Source organism: Aquila chrysaetos, chromosome 1, assembly GCF_900496995.4.
Source record: "Aquila chrysaetos chrysaetos chromosome 1, bAquChr1.4, whole genome shotgun sequence".
NCBI classification, from domain to species: Eukaryota; Metazoa; Chordata; class Aves; order Accipitriformes; family Accipitridae; genus Aquila; species Aquila chrysaetos.
In genome coordinates, this window is record NC_044004.1 from 51101802 (window position 1) to 51122935 (window position 21134).

Consider the following 21134-nt stretch of genomic DNA (forward strand, 5'->3'; position numbering starts at 1 on the left):
CAGAATCACCAATTTGGGAACATCTCCAAAGAGGACTCTGGAAGCACCTCAGGCTGGAGGACTTCAGGCAGCACTTACCCTCTGAAACTTGCACATACCAGGAATAACAACTGATGTCTTAGCAGAATGATTACAAGATGCGATGCTTTAATTTCACTGCCTTTAACATAAACATCCATTATTTGACTGTTTACTCAGGAGTAAACAGAACAAAACCAAATGCAACTTGTAAGAATGACAAGTTTTTCCTCTGTCTTTAACTCTTGCAATCTTATTTTGTCCACAACCCGTTCATTGTCATCATTTAAATAAACCGCAGTGATTTATTATACCACAATGTGGTAACACGCAGACATGCATGTCTGAAATGGCCCCAGTGGATGGGAAGCCCAACAGACTGTACTGCCATCCTACAGCAGACAGTTTGTTCTAGCGACATGGAAACAGGTTGTCTTATACTAAACAGCTATTTATATCACATAAAGTACATTTTTGTACAGTACTTCACACCTTTTAAAAACACAGTCTTGTATTTAATGTTCTCCAGTCAATAGTCATCGATGTTGGCATAGACAAATCATCAAACAAAACACACAGATGTTGCTTGGATTGACTTAGAGGAGTGTGGCAGGGCAAACGTCATTTCTGGCTATTTGTGGTTAGTGGGAAGTCAAATCATCTGCGGGAGATACAAAGACAACATTTTAGTGCTCAGGTCTTGGAGCCCTCCTCCTGTGCAGGCTTGGGAGATGGGAGTCACAGCATCTGTAAACCCAGTACAGAAAGCTGAGCATTTGTACGCATCTTTCCAGGACTAGAATTTTAAAATTCACTTCTTCTCTACAATAGTCTTTCCTAGCAGTTCCCCTCACAACTAGGCAGATGATGTGGGTTTTTTTTTTTTTCTTTTTGCCACAGGGAAAGACTTGAAAAGAACAGTTTAAAAAGAGAGATGGCTAGGTGTGGTTTTTTTTCTTTTAATGTACAATCTCAGTTAACAGGTTTTGTTACTTTAGCTTTCAAAGTTCAAAAATATAAACTCTCTAAAGTGCATAATTGTACTTACATTTCATATAAACTATCTGAAATTCTAGCAATATACCATGTAAACAGCAGTAACTAAGCATCAGAAAATGCTACAATCTCATCAGTTTAAAAATAAAATGGACTGTTCCCTACATATCATTTATCAAGATTTGTCAGGGGCAAAACCCAGCAAAACAGATAATTTATCAGTACACAGTGCAAACAGGCTTTTAAAAATAAGCAGAGAAAACATACTCCTGGGAAGCCTTGGCCCACTGGAAAAATGTATGACTATGAAGAAAGGGCTGAAACTGCTTCTCTTGTCCATATAAAGATGTCCAGGCCCAGACTCAGCAAAACGCCCAAGCTTTAGTCCATTTTAATTCAGCAAAATCCCAAAGGCAGACCAGCTTTAGACGCACGCTCACCATGCATGTTTTTGCTTTGATGAACTGGGCCTGAACAATACAAAACTGAGCCAGCGCTAAGGACATTTTGGTAACCCAACATCCTTTCTCATCCCACACTTCTACTAGTAGAGTGACACCACAGCCAGTTTGGCTCAGCGGCTATACCTAAAATAACTAGGGAGAGCTGACTACGGACTCTGAGAGGAAGAGCCCGTAACAGCAGGCTGAAGGACAAAGGCACAGCTCTGATTTCCTGGGCCGCCCTGTGTTCAGACAGGGGTCTACCCTGGCGAGGTTTCCCTTCCAGTCAAACATCTTCAAAAGCAGTTTTTGAGCCCGTTTGTCAGCCCTGTTAACACACCCAAAGGATCAGTTTTGCAGAGGCAGAGCCCTGCATCTCTCAAGTGATGGAAACTCAGCATCTCTGAAAAGCCAAGCCCCAGGTCAGCACACAAGTCCTCCAGACTCTTTGGAAATGCAAAATTCAGTCTTCACTGATTTTATATAGAAATGGCAATTCTGCAGTCAGTGAAAAAAAACCCCAAAACCCCAAAACCAACCACCTGGGAGCCCCCCTCCTAAGTGCTTTCACTAACTAACACACATCACTGCCTTACCCATCCAGACTAGAAATGGCCATGTGCAAACCCACTGGGAGAAGGTCACCTTCTGAAGTGTTTAAGGGATCCTGAAGAGGCCAAAACACCTTCAGCATCAGTTTTGGCAAGAATTAACATAGCACATACAGCAAGTGGAAGGGGTTAAATCTAAGTACCACAACCCAAACAGAATCTATTTGTGAGCCCACTTGCCCATATAAAGAAGGAAGGGGGAGAAGTTGTTCTGGAAGTCCTCTTCTTGCCTCCTCCGGCATGAAGCCTGACTACGACAACTAGCACCGCATTTGATCTCAGCCATTTGGCTTCTACACATTAGCTCCCCAGGGGATCAAAGCAAAAGAAAGCATTACAGAAATGCTCTCTCTGGGACATCAGGGTTGAGCCCTGGCTCGGGGCAGAGCGAGCTGGTGCACACATGCCTCTGGAGTGGGAGAGCAAGCCCAGGTGGCCTGGGACTGCAATACTGCGAGCCCTTGGCTACTTGGTGCGTTCCTGAACTCGTTGCCTTTCACTCCTTCAGGCAGCATCTGTCCAACACGAGCACCTGAACCGAGTGTCTCAGTACTTTCTTTTCTGAAAGTCATGAACTAATTTGAAAAATGCTGAATTGTCAAAACCTGCACCTGAGACACAGGCCCTTTCTATAGGCAGAGCATGGCTCTAGGCTTTCAGTTCCCTGCAGTATCCTCTGTGCTGGTATACCACCAATACACACTGGGAAGAAAAGACCATCCTCTGTTGCCACCATCACAGTGTCATTGCTGCAGCCCATGTAGTCTGACTGATGATGTACATAAAGAACAAAATTTAGGCTAGCAAGTACGTACACATGGACTATTCAGCTTGGACTCATGTCTGTATCAAATGGGGTGGGTCTTCCAGATACCTTCCAGATATTTGACACCGGACATTTCACCAATCAGCTACGAAAATCCCAAGGGATTCTGACCTAAAGCTTTTAAAACCTCTTTTCTTCCCAGTTGCCTAAACATGGTCATAACGTTACAGTATCGCCTTCCAAGTGGAATGAGCTGGCAAGAACCTTGCTGCATGGCTCATTTTCTTTGCTCTCCCAGACATGCAAGTACTTTCTTCTACTTCAGTCAAAGTGGCCATCAAAAAAGTGGGAAGAAAACCCAACTCAAGCCTAGGCAAAACTGTAACTTACACTATCTCTGAGTGATGACTGGGAGATTCTTACAGCATTTATCTAGAGCAAAGGAAGATGCTGGACTCCAAACAGTCAGGTCAAAAGTCTGAGCAAATCTTTACTGTAGCTACAAGAGAACAGAACACTCTTGGCACTATCTGACTTCTGCCTTCACATAAGATCAGTCAGGGCACTTGCCTGTTAAACTAAAGTAGAAGCTATTTGATGATTTAATCACTATTCATCCTACTTTGTCTCTTGCTATGATATCCTGGGAAAAAAGAATAGCATGGCCGCCTTTGATAGTCTAAATATTACAGGATCTGTAAGCAAATCAAAACAGAAGGATCCCTTCACTGAAGTCACTGAGCGCAGCGTCATGTCTCCTACACCGGCAAACTCCATTTTGGGCATCAGGCCTGGAGAAAGTGGGCAACAGCAAGTGTAGAGAGTGATGGAAAGCCACCTTTCCTCCCCCTCCCGCCTCTGGGAATGGCCCTTCAGTTCCCAGGGAGCTCCTCAGCTCTCCCCAGCCAGGCTCCCACTGCATCCACTTCATGCATTTGTCCATTTGGTGCTCTCTCTTCTTTGTTTACTGGCAAAAACAATTTCCTCCTTTACATGATCTTGGAGCTAATATCTCTTTTACTGATCAGGACCTCCAGCAGCCTCAGCTTGGCCTTAATCTGCTTGTATTCATTGTATTCTTCAGCCATAGGAGTGCGGTCTTCTTTCTGCACGTTCCTAGTGGGAGTGAAAGCAGATCATGAGGATTTCTGCAACATGACATCGTCCCTCAGCAGCCTCCCTCTGTCACCCAAGATGACCTAAAAGCAGCTCCTCTCCTCCACTCCCCATCAGGGAACAAAACCAAACCTTTTATCCTTTGAGAGGGAAAAAAAAACCCCAACAACCAACCAACCAAAACCAGAGGGGCTAACAAACTGCTCCAACAAAGCATGGAACGCTTGCATATTGAGGCTGAACACAATCCCATGGTTCCAAATGCAAAACCCTACTTGAAGCACGCCCCGCTTCTCTGAAATTGCCAGCCTCTACAAAACAGCTGAAAAACATTTCAGGAGCCATCCGAATGTCAGCTTGCTCGCATGGCAAAATAAAATACAGCCTCTCCTGGCTTGGCACCACATCACTTACATGAACACAGGCACACTTGTGAAAAGGAGGATGATATCTGATCAGATTTCTCTTAGCTTACATGAAACTTCTAAGTTTTCAGTGATTTTACAAGAACCTCTAAGGATGACGGCTAGCGGCAAGAAACCAACAAGATAATTTAAGAGTATAAATACATTAAAACATTCTATCAGCTCATTAATGAGGGATGTTTTCTGAAAACAATAAACCCAGCTACACTAAAGCACAAATACTTGTTAAACTAGTGTCTGAATACCTCACAGACAAGCAAGATTAGGACAGAAATGTAAACATACATCATTAGGAAAAAACATAATTATTCTATCACTGATAAACTCTTCCACCATTCTGGTCAGCTGTGTTTGAAGCAGCTGGATTTTCACAATCTGTACTTTTGCTTCCCATTGCTTGTCCTAAGACAAAGTTTTCAAAGAGGCCGTGGTCCCTGAAGTTCTTTGTGGGGGCAGGCAAGAAGTAATTCAGTTTAATGGGCAACTATAAAGAATGTGGGTAAAACACTGATGATGATGAAGAAATACGTAATAGTGAATTCAGGTAACTTTCCATATTTGGAGGTCTTTGCAGATGCCAAACAGATTAAAAGTAGCTGAAGGACAGAAAGACAGCTGAGAAATTATTACCTTCCATTTTGTCGGAAAAAATTATCTTCAAAGTCTCTCAATTTTTTTCTGATTCGCTTTTTCTCTTCCCTGACTTCTTGGAGCTGCTCTAGGAGTTCAGGGCTGTTTGGTTTAAATATAAACAAGATTATAGGTATGTACACAATTATAACAGGAAACATACAGCAAATCTACAAATGTATGGTTGTACATATGCCAAGCAATGGAGCTGCTCCTGCAAGCAGCTCTGGCAACCTGATATTACTTGCAGCAAAAAGCTCTCTTAATTTAGCTCAGCAGAACGATCATACACTTAGGCTGAAGCCTCTAAGAAGGTCAAGCATGCATTTCACAATTCAGCACTAACTTCTTTGAAACTTACTTGCTGAAGATGGGTCTGGGTTTGGTGACTTTTATAGGATCAAGATTCAATGGTCACGACTTAAGGCTATGGCCTATGTGTGTTTGCATCAGACCTAGGTGCTTCAAACTAGCAAAGCTAGTTCAACTTGACCTCTCCAAAACCTGAAAAACCTTGTAGACTACAGGGTTGTTTTCATGATAAAGGCTTGCCACTGGTGAAGTGGAGCTACTATTTAGTGCTAGAATCCAAAGCTGCAGAAGTTAAGTATCAGTATCAGGACAAGGCAGTTTCTTCCCAAACCCTTTCATATGAGGGTCTATTGCACTTAAAAATTAAAGCACAAAAACTTCTGACTGAGATCATAAATGGAAACAAAAAGATCTCGACACTCTTCTGACAAATAAAACGCTATCTTAGCAAGAAATAACTTTTTGAAGTTGCCTATGAATTCAACATACATGGATGCTTCATGGAGATTTGAAAGCCCCATATCCTGATTGCTCCTAGATGGCATCTTATCATCCACTGGGGAAACAAAGCCGTCAGCATCATCTTCTAGTTGATCCAAGAAGCTACGCACGTTGAAATCCGTTTTCATGGTAATTGTGAAATCTGGCTTCACATTGCTGTCCTCCTCAGACCCCTCCTCTTCCTCCTACAGAGAGGGACAGAGCACCCCCGTAACAGAATAGGTTACTGCTTCCCTTCTCAGAAACAGGTACCTCCTTTCACCACATGCACTGGGGAACAGATATGAAAAGTGGATAGGCAGAGCAGGCACTTTAATTGCTAAGCAATACAGGACACCAGAAGACCACCAGTAAGACACCCTATACCCAAAGCATGTCAGAGAAACTGCAGCCACCAACTCAGCTTGGTTAAGGAGACCCAGGGCAACAAAACTGAGTGAAAAAATACCTGGGGTTCTTAGCAACCTGTTAGTTTAATTTATGTATTCTGATGTAAATAAAAACACTTACAGTCATTATGAATATTGCCTAAAGCATACCAGCCATCCTCTACGTTTCCCTACAAATACACCTGCAGCATACAGATTGCAAGGTTAAAATGCAAAATACTCTCTCAATAGATGCAGCTCAACAGCTCTCTCTAATGGCTGAATTCAAGACCTCAAATGCTCGTACAGTCATATCAATGAGCTCAGATCAGTCTTTCAATGGCCCAAATGTGGGATATGACTGACTGTAAAAGGACTGCTGTTGCTAACATAATTCATAGCGTTCTTAAATGTTGGGCTTGTCCTGCAACACTGTCCAGAAATCATCTGGATTATCAGGGAACACAGCCCAGTTTTCTCTTACTTACAGAGACATTTCTAGAAGGCAGTTTTCAACCTTAATATAAGGAATGAGGCATGAGCATTAGAGGAAGGTAATAAATGCCAGCATGAACAGTAAGTCTCTTAAATAGGTATGTATGTGTATATATATTTATTTTACAATCATGTAATTCTAGCCAGGAAGGATCTAAGCACATGCATATCTTTAAAAGCTTTTGAGGGCTAATATCACTGAAGTCGTCAGGTGTACGCAAAAATATATTGTTGCACTGGGATAAAAACAAGGCATTTTTTCACGCGATTCCTTGTGAATAGTTCAATTATTCCTAAGAGATTACCCCCATATTTCAAGCAAAAAGGGAGAAAGTAACACTAGGACCTGGCATAGTCCCATTAAATCCTCAAAGTCAGTGATTTATAAATGCATACATTTAGATGAAATCAGAGTTTGCCCAGAGTTTTATTTTTATGTTAAAGGTCTAGGGCATGAAAATGCAATGCAAAGCCACAAGCTGAGAACTACAACCAAGATGGAGGCTTGAGGATCGAAAACAAGATTAGCTGGGGAGAAGTTTTGAGTAATAATAATAACAAAAGATAGAGAGAAGTTTGAATACATCTCAGGAAAATCTGCAGGGAACTTGAGAAAGTTAAAGCAGTACTTAGCATATGATTAGATAAGACCATTTATCCAGATGTAAATTATATATTTTAAAGAGAAGACATAAAACAGCAGACACACACGTACTGTCCTTAAACCCTGCAAACAACTTCAGGCTGGGCTGGGGAGGGGAGACCATCGCTCACTGCCATTTACGAGTACCCAGGCGTGCCATCCTGCCCTGCCGGGTAAGGGCAACTAGGACTGAAGCAGGAGAATGCCAATCCTGCTGTAGGATGGAGGAGGATTTGCTAAGTCAATCTAAGCAGTAAAAATGGGATGCTTTATTTTAGGGGAATCTCTCTGGCACCAAAGGAGAAGCTCCTGTGCCCTTTCCTGGAAGAGCAAGTTCCTTCTGAATTCCTCTTCTGGAGAGAAAGGAAAGGGACAATTTTCATAAGCAGTGTGACAAACTGCTCCCAAGGACGGATGCAAGGTGCCTTCCCCACAGACGCCCATGAGCCCGTCTTGCTTGCCGCACTCCAGGGCACCAGCACACCGCCGAAGCCAGCAAAGATTACTCTGGCCCAGAGCTCAGGAGCGAGCCTCCTGCCAATGGAAGCCCATGGGAGGAAAAGAAAGTGTAGAAATCTCACTTGTTTAGACCTCAGTGCCAAAACACTACATCTGGCTGTTACAAGACCTCTTAAAGCATTTTGCTGTTTAAAACGAAGGAGTGAATTAAAAGGATTCTTAGCGAGAACTCAAATGGAAACGGCCATCTAAGGCCTTCGCTTTAAACAAGTCTCACATGGGAATCTTATTTTAAACCTGAACTGGCATTTACACCTCGAACCAGAATGATCTTCATTGGCTAGAACCATTTGGCTTGCACCTGCTTAGATCTTCAGGCAATCATGAGGCATTTAAGTTTTCCAGAGTTACAAATATAAAATCCCCAGAGTATCCCATCATCAGCATTCCCAGCAAGCCAAGCTTCCCAATGATTTTTTTCAACACAGACAATATTAAAGATATTGTACCCAAACGCTTGGTAAGGCTTCACCTCAAATTACCTTTCAAGCTCTTACCCAACTCTCCCAAATGCTTCAAAAAACCCCACCCAAAATCGAAAAACCCAACGGTGTCAGGGGCCTGTCAAGTTAGGCAGTGCTCTGCCCATAGTGGACCTATGCAGGGGGTAAGTTTTGGGGCCTTTTGGCAATTTCCTCTCTTTCATTCTGAGTGTAGTTCAGTGCAAAGCTACCACATGCAGCTTCACAGGGCCCCCTTTAAGTGTTAATGGGCATGTAAGTGTTAATGCTCTTAAGGCTGTCACCCAGACCTTCAGTCAGAAACCTCTCAAGGTTTGTATTCCCTGCAAGGACACCGCTGAGCTGCTGCGATGCTGCCCTGGTGCAGCACCAGCCGTGCTGCTCAGAGATCACCATAACTGACAGCTCTAAGTTTTGGCTCTAGGTGCAAGCATAGGTGAAAAATAGAGGACACACTGAAAGAAAAAAACCAAAACCAAACAAAAATATCCCCCACCAGGCCACTACTGCAGATTTGATCCAGCAGTTATCTAGACAATGCAGAGAGCTCAGTGATGATAAACCAGCCTCCAAACAGCAGCTTAACATCTTTCAGTCTGCAATCCGGTTTTAATGAATATGTGCCTTGAATAGTCCATTAATATACAATCTACTCTAATTGCCTAATAATCACATCACCTTGGATGTCTAGGTCTGGAGTATTTACACCATTAACCAAACTCTGTCTGGACAATGGATAAATGACCCAAGTGGGCTGAAGCACATTTTTCCATTACATTGCAACGAGAGCAAGCCAGGGCCCAGCTCCATGCTGTGTGTCCTGGTCAACCACTGGACTTCCCTACTCAGGGGAAGGCGGCCCAGTACTGTAGCAGTCTTCACCACCAAGAATCACTACCCCACAGCAGCACAAGAAAGAAACACAACAATCCTGCCATCCAAAGCCGACCAAGTGTTAACTAGCAAAACCGAGTTGTTCTTACTTCCATCCTCATGTCACTTGGTTAGAAATACCCTTCACAGGGTGGTCACAAAGAGCCCTGGATAAAATAAGCACGTGAATGGGAGTAGGTAAGGATCCCGTAAGTGCCCCGGTTGGCTCCACGTGCGAGCGTTAGTTTTGTGAGAGTTCATTCCCGCCACGGTGCTGTGTGCAAGCCACAGAGCTTTGGAGTGAGAGAAACTACCACAAAACAAGTTAGTGTCATTAAAAAGAAAGGAGGAAAGCAAGAAAAAAAGCAAGGTACAAAGGTAATTGTGATTTTTTTTTTTTTTTTAAAGCAAAATAAAATATATTATGTGCAGGTGGAGGGGGAAGGAGAAGGATGGGAAAGAAAGCAAAGCCAAGGAAATACTGTAGTCTTATCTACAACAAGGGAAGAATTTGATCAGAACTGGTGAGGCTTAAAGCAGCTACTGATTTTTCAGGAGGACACTGCAAAAAAATCAACACTGATGGAAAAAAAATATCAATCATTCTTTTTCATTGGTATAAGGGGAAAATTGATGCAAACTGAGCAATTAGTTAGCAGCTGGAGGTCTTCACCTTTATCTCCTTGAAGAAGGAAGCTGTTTCGCCCTCGATAATTGGCTGCAGCAAAGGGCTTCTCCGCTTGCTGGAGGGGGAACCCTGTGACAGGTGTTAACAAGTATGTTACATTATGAACCCCTTTCTCCTCCACCACCTGCTCTCAGCTCATTCTCACCCACACATTCACTCTCAGCTCATCGATGGACCATCAGGAGAAATCTATTTCTTAAAGAAGAAAAACATGCCTGGCAAATCCCCTGAACCTTGGGCTGTTTTCTCTCAGGATGTTGCTTAGCAAGGGACATCGCTGCCAAACACTTTTAAGAAAAAAGCTTGGATGCTGCAATACTAGCTGGGCAGGAGCTACAAAAGTAAAGGCTGCAAGAAAATAATCCCCAGCCCGAGGCCCATACACACACACAACATTTGGTAGGCTCTCCAGAGCTACAGTGTAAGCCCAGCTAGACTTTCCATGCTTGCTTTCAGGAGCTTGATTTCCTACTGAAGTGTCTACTGATGTAGAGATGGATTTTCAAATGTATCCTGCCTCTGCATGAGCCTCTCACTGTTCTCACTCAAGGAGCTGGGGAAAGCCAGTCTTGTCTCTCCTCTGCTGGCCACTGTGCAATTTCAGTTTTGTGTCTAAACAGGACCTGAGCTCTCTTTTGAGAGCTTTGTGTTGAACTGCCCATGCACAACTACATGGTTTCTTCCTTCTTGATTGCCAGCACCACCTTCACAGCACAAAGAGGAACAGCTTTTTGTTTTGTTTTAAATGCAGGACGACCTCCCATTATCTGCACAAGAAAACCCACTTCTCAGTGTGACTGCACTGAGTAATGCTGTGCCAGTCCATTCACTTTACTGGCGGTCTACGAAAAACGGCCAGGACACAAGTGCTGCTTGGGAACCACAAAAAAAGTACAGGATCATACATGACAGAGTAAACAGGAACCATGATGAAACAATTCTCTTTCCATAGACAGGCTAAAAGTATTCTGTGTATATTTTTTAGATCAAATAATTTTTAAAAAGTGGCCTACACAAGTTGTCTAAAATCAGAGATAGTGCATTTGCTCCCTACGGGGGTGCACTGGATTCCTTGCTGGTGGCAGTGCCTCCTTGCCAAAGCACCACATCGAATGAGGGAATATCCACCAATTGCAGGATCTCTTTCAAATGAAGCATTAGGAGACTGTTGGCACTTTCTCTCAGCCAAGGAGACTGGTATCTCCTGTGGGACCCACACAAGTCTGTGTTCCTGGCATACAATCCTGTGTAACCAAGCAGCATGGAAGACCTACAGCTCACAGTGGGTTGGTAAGGAAAGGAAAGTGAGGCTGTAGCCAAACACAAGATGATGAAATAACAGCAGCAGCCCAATGGAAAGAGGAGAAACAACACAAGGTGAGATGTGCCCCATGGCTCATGGGTGGGCACTAGAGTCCCCTGACCAGCTTTGCCTGACTTCAGTATACGGTGTGTCATTGATTCACTCATCTGCTTGGACTTTGAGTGATAACAGAGGTTGGGACTTGGCCTCAATGATTCTGTTGTATGTGAAAGTGTGGTGATTCCTGTTCCCCCAGCTCAAAACCAAAGAAATACCCCCCAAAAGAATGCTCTACTCACAATGATAGGGATGGTGTTGGCTCTGGAGAGGATCTGCTTGACCAAGCGATACCTGTCATACAATGGCTTCATCACCTGTCGTTCATTTTTGGTAACCTGAAAAGGAAAAAGAAGCGAGATCCGTGAAGCCTGCAGCAGATAGGCTGCACTCTATAATGCATGTGCCTCTGGTTCGCTGTTAGTCAGAGGGGGCTCGAAGGGAATTTCATGAGGATGACAGGTTAGCAGCATTAGCCCTGAAACTGGTAATGCAAGAGCTCATGTATGTCATTCCATCTCCTGTCCCAGATGACAGATGAAGCAGCACCCAAGCTGTGGGGTGTCTTGTAACGCGGCTGTATGAGACAGGTGGTTTAAATGACCAACTTAGGTATCATATGTCCACAGCACAAAATGACCCATAGAGGCAGCAGTCTGTGCTTGTAATCACGTCTACCATTATAAGGCACAACATGAGGTTTCCCACCCTTATTCTTGTGGCTGGGACCTCAGAGGCAGTGTTTATGACCCACGAAAAGAGAAAGGAGCTGCGATGACTGGATACTGCAATGTAAGGAGACCTTCCCAGGGTAGGTTAAATGACAGATTTCACAAAAGCTGACTTTCCGGCTTTGCTATTTCTCCTCATTTCCTGTCCAAGCCAGCCGTTCATCTTTTTAACCCCCTAACCTTGCTCTCCACCCCTCCTCCCAGCAACCTTGCTGGGGAGAAGTTACCACAGAGCTGAGAAGGTATGAAGGTGCAAGGGCCGTGTGGCATAGAGAAGACAGAACAGTGCTGTGATGCCCACCCCAGGCCTTCCTTACATTGCTCTGTCCCTTACTCCACTCCTCCTAGCTGCATGTCACGCTCCCTCCTCAATTTGGGTGTGTTACAAACTCCGAGTGTTCATTTCTGTTTTTCTTTCAGATCCAAGCTAAGCTGAAAATCTCAGTACTACTGAGCGCTAGACAGTGCAGGAGAAGGGAAGACCTAACAGACTAACAGAGAGTAGCTAGTGTGGGAAAGCAAAGGTCTGTCCAACTAAGTGGTAGTTGTGAGGAAGTTGGGTTTTATTTCTTCAATGTTTTGTTACAGCAGGGTTAGAAAACAAACAAACAAAATACTCAGCAGAACCAACCTGATCATCTTCTTTCTTTGTATTCAGCCCTGTCTGACCCACATCCTATCACTGTCCTTCCATTAGATCTTTTGTCTAACTTTAGATTATAAAGCTCTTAGGAGGGGAAGCTTTAACTGATTCTGATGTCATGCCTATCTTCCTCAAGGCTTTTTACTGTTGCTAATCACCAGAACATATGAACAGCTGCCATATAAAAATCAACATCAACAGTGATGAGCTTTGTACAGTCTCCCTTTCTACAAGAGAAATAGGAAGAAAGGGAATACAGCTTGAGACAGGGAGGAAATCTTAAAATGAACTGTTTTTTACTTTGTCTGCAGTTGACTTTCACTGGAGTAAGCTTTCTAAAGCTTTCACATCCTCCCTCCAGAGCAGGAGAGGGTGTTGATTTGCAAGGGGCAGAAGAGCTGTAAATATTGCCAGGAGTGGGACTGGCAGGGAACTCTAAGAATCTGGAGGTAGCACCCTTCTCCTGATAACCAAGCCTGTTTCCTATGTTGAAAGCAGACGAATAGGGAGGAAGATGGAGGAAGACCTTTTTATTCCTTTCTAGCTTCCATGCAAACATCCCCAAGCCTGATAAGGGGCATAGAGATGGGCAGTCCAAGCTCTAGGGCCTGCATGGCCCAAACCTCCGAAGCACAGTCAGGCTCCAATACTCTACAGCCTCAAGCTGGCTGTTTGTTGAGTTAAGCAGCTCGCATGCATTAGAGGGATGTGAGCAGCATCAAACAATTCACTCAGCCCTCTCTGTATCGAGTTTTGTGTTGATGTGTCTGCATTCAATTGCACTGGCTAGCAAGCTGCCTCCACCTTTGGACGTTTCTCTGCAACCAACCAAGCATGCAACTGGAGAAACTGGGTAGCCTATATATATGTATAAAATACTGTATTATTCCTAGCTTTACTAGGGTAGCAGTTAGTAGAACAGGAGGCACAGAACTGCTGTTGGCTCAGACAGTCTCTGTTACTTAAAAAAAAAAAAAAAAAAGAAAAAAGAAAAAAAAAAAAGACTATGCTGAGGCTTATGCTGAGGCTGAGAACCAAACCTTCAATTAACGACATTTCAAAGTCGATAAATAGCACTGTTCTGAACAGAAAAAACCCATAAGCCTTGGAATGTGCAAAAAATCCTTAGGTATGCTGAAGAATGGAAAAAATAAGCTACATACTTCAGTGTCTGAATATCAGTATGGAGGAAGAACACAGAGAATTAATTTAGGCATTGGAAGTTAAGTGTATGGGGCCTGCGTCAGCCCTGCAGACTTACACCAGCACACTTAACAGAAAGCAGATTCTGACAGAAAACATTTAGCACATGGGCAAACTGTCTCAGTAGGTAAACATAAGTAATACCAGCAAAACCCGAGTATATTTTGGGAGAACATCAAAATGCAAAAAGACTGTTGGAATAATGGAGCCTTTGACACAACTCTGGGGCACGCTCCACATGGCAAAAGAGCAGCAGCTGAGGAACAGACCATTGCTTGCATTGTTAGAGCAGCTCAAGAGTTTCTGCAGATGGACTTTTTGGCTTAACTAAAACAATTCAGTTCCACCTTTGCAGGTTCATCTATCACTGGTGCAGAAAGACCCAGTTGCACAATAAATCTGAGCTCCATTGTTTTTCTTGTTTAGTTAAATATCTTTAAGAAAAAAAAAAATACTTGGCTGAACTATCCCCATTCTCCTCAAGCTCTCAGTACTTTTCCACTGCTGCAGTGCCAGGAGCTGGGAACAGCAAAAGCTGATCAGCTGCAGTCTTCCTTGCCATGCAGTTCAGTGTTGCTAGGTATAGACTGCTTACTTAAAAACAAACAAAATAAAAAGCAGTTGTATAAATAAAGCATCAGAAAGGGGAGAAAAAAAAAAGTATGCTGACAAGCTAGGCTCTGGGCGTGTTCTCTTTTTAAACAGATTTAAGCGAGTTCACTTCAATAAGATGCCACCTGTTGGTTTATATCCTTGTAAAAGCAGCAAAAGCAGACTCGGTCTCATGGAGAAGACAGGGAAGGTTAAGTGGATTCCCTTGTGCTGGCCTTTTGCTATTTTACACAAGAATAAAACTGCATGTCCTCTCATACAACTATGCTGTTTTCAGTTGCTGGTATATGTGACTGTACAATATTAGCACTTCATGAAGGCATTTAAATAAATTAGTGAGACTTTTTTAAAAACAATGGACAAAAGAGGAAATAATTCAGGAGCAAAAGGAAGGAAGAGATCAGGAATCCCATGCAGAAACAGAATGACAGATTTGTCAGCTCCATTACTCAAGTACTCCCTATCAGCAGTAATTTGCTGCTCCCAAGCCACTGCTCAAGGGATTAGCACCACTCTGAAATTAAGTTACTTTACCTATACAGCTGGTAGCAAAGATTATATATAATGTCATCAGTGAGAGGAGAAGGGATTCATACAAAGCCAACTTGGTGGCCTGGAAGCCACTCTGTTTCTGCCACCACAGGGATCAACAGTAGACGATACTTAATTCTCTGTCTTCACAAATTATTTTACTTTGTTAAAGAAAAACCTCATGCCCTTCACTTCCACTGGCACATGGAAAAAACCATCCATTTCTCAGGGGAAGAATGAAATCTCCTCTCAACTTATGCTGTAATGCTCAGGAGACAAACTGTTTCATGAAACCTTTGACGCAAGAGGATCATGCAAACAGCACGGTGCTGGGAGCAACACAGTGCAGCTCCTCTAAAAAAGAGCAATGTATGCACACATGTCTTCCCAGTTAGCCATTAATACTAGCAAATTGCAAAACTCCTGGTTGGATGGGGGACCACACACAACTATTCTGGTGCAGACTGTATCCCCAGCAAAGCTGGTGAGTCCACTGGGCCATAAACTGGATGTCTGTGGATCCTGGTGAGTGTGATGCCAAAATAATGCACATTCAGCCTCACTGAGCCTGTAGGCTTGGTCCTACAGGTATTTGCCAAGCCCAGCGCTGCGTGTAGACATCACCTTGCTGAGAACAGACTCCTCAGTAGCAGTAGTGAAGGATCAGGGAGGTGGATTAGAGGATGCACGTGTGGTTTGAACAGCAAGAAGTTCTAGCGACTGACATCAAAGGAGCATTAGCGGGATCACTTGCCACAGACAAAGACATATAAAGATGTACTTTGAAAAAAGTGCTGCTGTACATACCGGTCTGCCATGAATGCTTTCATAATACAGCAAAGCTTTTTGGAGAGCCACTTTTTCAGCTGCTATCTGATCTCTTGTCATGTCCTGTGAAAAGTGGCACAGAGAAAGGGGAGGAAATAAAAAAGGTCAGATTCTTGGACTCAAACAATAATTATTTGTGGCCTAACCAAAGTCATGTCATTTTGTCATTAATGTTTTGAAGCCTTATCTCTGCCTTCCAGTCCTCTTTTCCCAGCTATATGGCCAAAGAGGCCGTTAACGTGAGTAGCACCCTATGCGCAATGCAGGCAGATTAAAACCATGTAACTTTGCATATGAAAGTATTTTACGTACATAAGGGGGATTTATCGATTATCAGTGTGCTTTGAAAGAACAATGGTACGCAACTTTTAATGATGGTGGCTCTTTTTCAGTTAAGAACCAAAGTGTAAATTCTGCCACAAAACACGTTCGTTCTTTTTCTCCAAATCTGAGACAAGCTCCAGCACCTCTTGCAAAGCTCACCATCTTTGCTTTGACTGCCACAAACACACTTTACCAAGAACTGACGTGCAGTCAGACCACCTCCTTCTGCCAATTCTGCTATGGAGTGAAAAGCTCTGGCAGACAGGCTGAGGGGACCAAGCCAAAAAAAGGGCAGACATGGGAGAAGACTTCCCTAAGTTTGCCAGAGTTCCCTCACTGAACTTGCCTGACACCGAGCCTTCTCTCCCTATCACTGCACCAAATACTATCACAGGCTCTCTTTAAATGGCCAGGCTGTGGATTCTTGCTACCATCAGAAAACAGCCAAACACACACTGTGTGTATCATCTTCTTCTGCAGATCAAGTAAACAAAGATAATGGTGTCTGCACCTCTCTTACAAAGCACTGCACAATTTACATGTCAGCAGACTCAAGGACTTCACTTGCAAGGCTGCCCAAACCTCAGGACCTAGCAACATCAGACACAAAGACCTCTCTGCTGATAACCCTCAGAGATTACAGCAGCTAACAGAGCTCAAAGTGAAACTCTGAAGAGCAGCGATAAAGAGCGTTCAGCTTTGGAGTGAACTAGAAGAAAACAGATGACCCAATCTCCAGAATCACTGGAAGACTCAGAATTTGCCCAAAGCCTTTGGATATAACAATAGAAATAGCCAAATACGGGGCAGGAAATCTTGCAGTAATTCAGAAACGTTACTTGGAATATACAAGGATCAGAAAAAGAACACACAATAACATTCAATAGAAACCGAGCGCTGGGAAAAAAAAAATCAGATACTAAAGGCAGAGGGAAAGGAACTAAAGCAAGTGAGCCAGGAGTAAAGGCTGTGGACTTTGTGACAAAATGTAGAAGACCACAGGGCTTTCAAAAGTGACTGTGCAGCCATGAGTTACCAACTTGTACTTTAAGTCCTAAATATGATCTGTCTACATTGTACCTTAATATCTTCAGGTCGGTTTGTCTCTGTTCTTTTTTCTTGAAGCTTCTTCTGGATAGAATCAAGGGTCACTTCCACGGCAGGCTTGGCAGATTTATCTGACAGGTCTTGCTTCTTGTCATCATCCTTTTCGAGCTGAGAGCCGAAGCTCTTGGGGAGCGTGTTGCTCCGCTGACGCACAACAGGGCCAAGGTCCTCCTCTGATATCTTCAGTTTTGACTCTAAAACAGGGACATTTGGGGGAAGATGAATAATTTTTCTTTTAAAATGTGACAGTGACAGGATCGCTGCCTAACATCAAATTTAAATGAAGCAGAGTCCAGCTGCCCCCCAAAGGTGCACTAGTGGTGGCTGCTCACCTTTAAGTTGCTTTCGGAATTTGGCCAAATCATTTGTCCATTTGAGCACTTCAGGGTTGGCTGCTTTGTCACTGTGGGAAGGCTGGGAGGAAAGAACAGTCATGCTGAATCTGTGTTTAACCAACAGGAGAGACCCACCGAAACGAGCTTGTGTCACAAAAAGAGGTACAACAGCATTTGGACCAGAATAGAGCATGGGCACTGACATCTGACGGGCACCTGCATACCTCTGACCAGCTCATTTCAGACCTTGCTTTAACTGCTCCTGCCTGTCACAACACTGTCTCTTAGGGACATGATGAGATTGATTTTTTTAGAAAACACAAAACTTTTGATGGCAAACATTAAGTTGTAGGAGTGGCTCAGAGGGCCAGATGCACATTGGAATCCTTGTGCCTACTATTTCCTAAGAAGAGGGCACCTCCAAAATAGAGGAAGCCTAGCATGAACAGTTTGAGAAGTGTTAGGATGCGTGTATCCACACCAAAGGCTGCCTTACATCCAAAGACACCAAAATAACCCAAATACTAGGCTACAGCAAGCTCTGAGCATTTCTTCCAGCCTGTTCTGCTGCAGGCAAGATCCTTTCAAGTACAATCCTTTGTGGTTTAGATCACCAACAAAGATGCACACATGCAAAGCTTTAGATCCTTAAAAAGCCTTCTGTGCATCGGAAGGACATGTCAGGAATAATTAGAGTACAGTACACTGCTACTGCTCAGCAGCACTTGACTGTAGTTCCTTGCTCAGGAGTAAAGGCAGCTGCTCTCTCTCCTCTGCAATGCACTGGTGTCCTAGGATTAGCATAATGCAAATGAGATGCACAACTGTGCTTCCCATAAGCTGAACTTGAAAAAATAAACAAGCAGAAGTTTAACATAGCTATTCCTACACACTGAGCGTGTGCTTTTGGCAAACCGTCTTAAGCAGTGACCAAACTCCTGTGAGTTTATTAAGCTATCTTTTGTGCTGCACTGATAGTACATAATGCCTGGAAAGGTAATTTGCTTGGTGAGGATGCACGTTTTCTTTTTTTGGGCAGCAGCTTTTTTATTTTTTTTTTTTTTTTTCCTTATAAAAGCTTTCAAGCCCTCTGCATGTTTGACAGACTTCCCTGATGTCCCTTCCCTTTGTTGCTAATGCATACCTCTCCATACAAATGCTTATCTCCTAGAGACTCACTCTGTATTTCCTCTCCTCTTCGAATTTGTCCTCAAATCTCCTGATCTTTTTCTTCAGTCCCTGAATCCTCCGGGTGAGTTGTGCAGGGGTAAGGTCCTCTCTGTCGTCTTCATAAGATCCCAAAGATGAACTCCGCCTCCTACCAAGAGCAGAGATTGCAAGAAGAGCTTATCCAAACAGCCACAGTACATCTTCACGCAGAGAAGACCACTTAAAACTTTGTGTAAATAAAGGCAAATCCCACAGAAGTGAGAAAGCTATGCTGCTACTCTGTAATGACAGATAGCAAAAGATGCTGTAACAGCCTCTTTCAACAGCAGCAATTCCCTAGATACTAATTCACAAACCAAGAAACGATTAGTTACCAAGAACTTTTCTAAAAATACCAGTTTCCCGTCAGCAGGAACAGAAACTCAACACAGCATAGCTATCCAGCGTATGTGATCCAAAGAGACTTTGCTTGATGCAACTGTGCAAACCCTTTACAGCTTGGTGCGAGAGTCAGCACAGGCAAATCACAACCCACCTCATGAAGGAATGAGAATTGGGAGGGGAAGGAGGCACTTCTGTATCATCCAGGTACTGTTGGCTCTGTCCATAGGCATAGAAACGAGGGGACAGCATAGGATCGCTGTCCTCATCCAGAAGCTGGCGAATTAAGCGACCGGCCTGCGGGGAAAGGCGAGCCTCATCTGAGTCTAAGCCGTCTCGCTGCCATGAGGAAAGAGCAGGGATGGGCTCTGGGAACAGTAAGACAAAGGCTGGTTTTATCGTTTTTGTTTTACACGTACGACAGGCTCCAGGCAACTTTTCTAATGACCCCTGACCCGTTTCTCCTGGACCACAATTCCTTGTCGTCAGGCATTCTCTGGGTCATTACTCGCATGTGCCCAGCATGCAAAGCAATGCAAAGCATTGCCTGGCCACAGTGGGTACTCTACACAAACATAAATAATCTCCTAGGTGCAACAGAAAACCGTACCCAAAAGTCGGCCGGTGATTGCCATGGACTGACACCAAACAAGGCTATCGCCAGCCAGCACCTTTGAGGAAAAAGTTATGCTGGACAAGAGAGAATTATTGGCACACAGCAGTATAAAGAAGGCAACTGGATCACAGGAGGATTTTTTTTCAGTTTCAGGATGTACAAGTGCTGTAAATGAATAGCATATTAATTGTCCTTCCATAGCCTCCAGCACTCCAATACGACCCTGCAGCCCGTTATTGGAAATTCAAAGACTAGGAGTAAGCATACGTTCTTCTAAGTCTGCAAGGAAAAGGTGTCTCACATTACTACCTGTTCCACAGGGTGCCTAGCCTGTAAATTAACAACGATGGTAATATGGTCAGTTTCTCCCTTTTATCTTTCACATGCAATCGTGCTGCTTAACTGCATGGTAGAGAAGTGAGGAAATCTTCAGTCCCCTGGATGATCCAACCAGCTGGAAGTAAAAGTGATGTTCTACGGGGACATGGTGGAATGGGAGAGAAAGGGAAACCCAACTTAGCATTGCTGATTAGCATAGTGGAGCCCACGGAAAGCAATCGCCTCAATCTTGTGATCACTCCCTCCAGATGCCATAAGGAGTCTAACGTTTTGTGTTCAGATAGTTTACTAAGCTGATTTGCATGCTCCTACTTAGCACCACAGGATTAGACAGTTTAAGAGCCAGGCTTTGAACTTATAAATCTAATGAATAGTTCTAGAGTCAAGTAATGAAACAAAAACCTTATAGAAAGCTCCCAGACCAGTCGTAGAACTATGGACTCTATTTCCTGTGCCCAGTGTGTCTACTCTTCTTCCATGAAGAGAAGGGGCTTTTGAAGTTGTCAATTTTTGAATAAAAGCAGTATTTCCTTTTGCTGAACAAGGTTAAGATTTTCATAGCTCAGAACAGATTGCATGAGGATTCCCTTACAGAACCTCTACACTGTTTAATATTCCCCCCCATGTACAATTTGGACAGCGCAGATCATCCACAATTCAGTAATGACAGGCTCGGTGGTATTCTGCCTGTACACAGCATCAAACGATGCTCTCCTCCTCTTCCCTTCTTCCTTAGCACATGAATATAAATGGCACGCCTCTGCTTAGAGGTTGGTGCTGCATGCAAACTGATGCCTTGCTCTGAAAGGGATGGCTGGAGGCTTTTGCCTCTCACAGGTGTTGTGATAAATGAAGCACATAAAAGCCCAGCTCGCAGAGGCTACTTTGATGAGGTGTGCAAGTCCCAGGTGTATGTAGGCTGTTTTGCCATGGATTGGAAAGTTTATGCAGTCTGCACTTCTCTCAGTTAATTTCTGGAACAAGAGTTTTTTCTAAGCTGCATTCAACATTGGCAGTTCTTAATACCTGAAATATTTTGGTCAAGGAATCTGGTAAGAAGGAAGGTGAAACAAAGGGCAAATGCTTCAG

General features: G+C 43.6%; 1 protein-coding gene across 8 annotated transcripts in view; it reads right to left on the bottom strand.

Annotated features, from left to right (window-relative positions):
- Positions 1-130: 130 nt before the first annotated feature.
- The window catches only part of FAM13A (family with sequence similarity 13 member A), a 171023-nt gene continuing 150019 nt past the window's right edge, over positions 131-21134 (bottom strand). For 7 of the 8 annotated variants that reach the window (XM_030037740.2, XM_030039422.2, XM_030036129.2 and 4 more), the window contains 10 exons: positions 19245-19458; positions 18719-18857; positions 17537-17618; positions 17178-17398; positions 15753-15836; positions 11468-11563; positions 9851-9934; positions 5807-6003; positions 5006-5107; positions 131-3950 (listed from right to left, as the gene is read on the bottom strand). In XM_030037740.2, coding sequence (XP_029893600.1) covers positions 3824-3950; positions 5006-5107; positions 5807-6003; positions 9851-9934; positions 11468-11563; positions 15753-15836; positions 17178-17398; positions 17537-17618; positions 18719-18857; positions 19245-19458 — 1346 coding nt within the window. In that variant the 3' untranslated portion in view covers positions 131-3823. The remainder of the gene's footprint in view (positions 3951-5005; positions 5108-5806; positions 6004-9850; positions 9935-11467; positions 11564-15752; positions 15837-17177; positions 17399-17536; positions 17619-18718; positions 18858-19244; positions 19459-21134) is intronic. The other variant, XM_030038555.2, reaches the window with a different exon arrangement.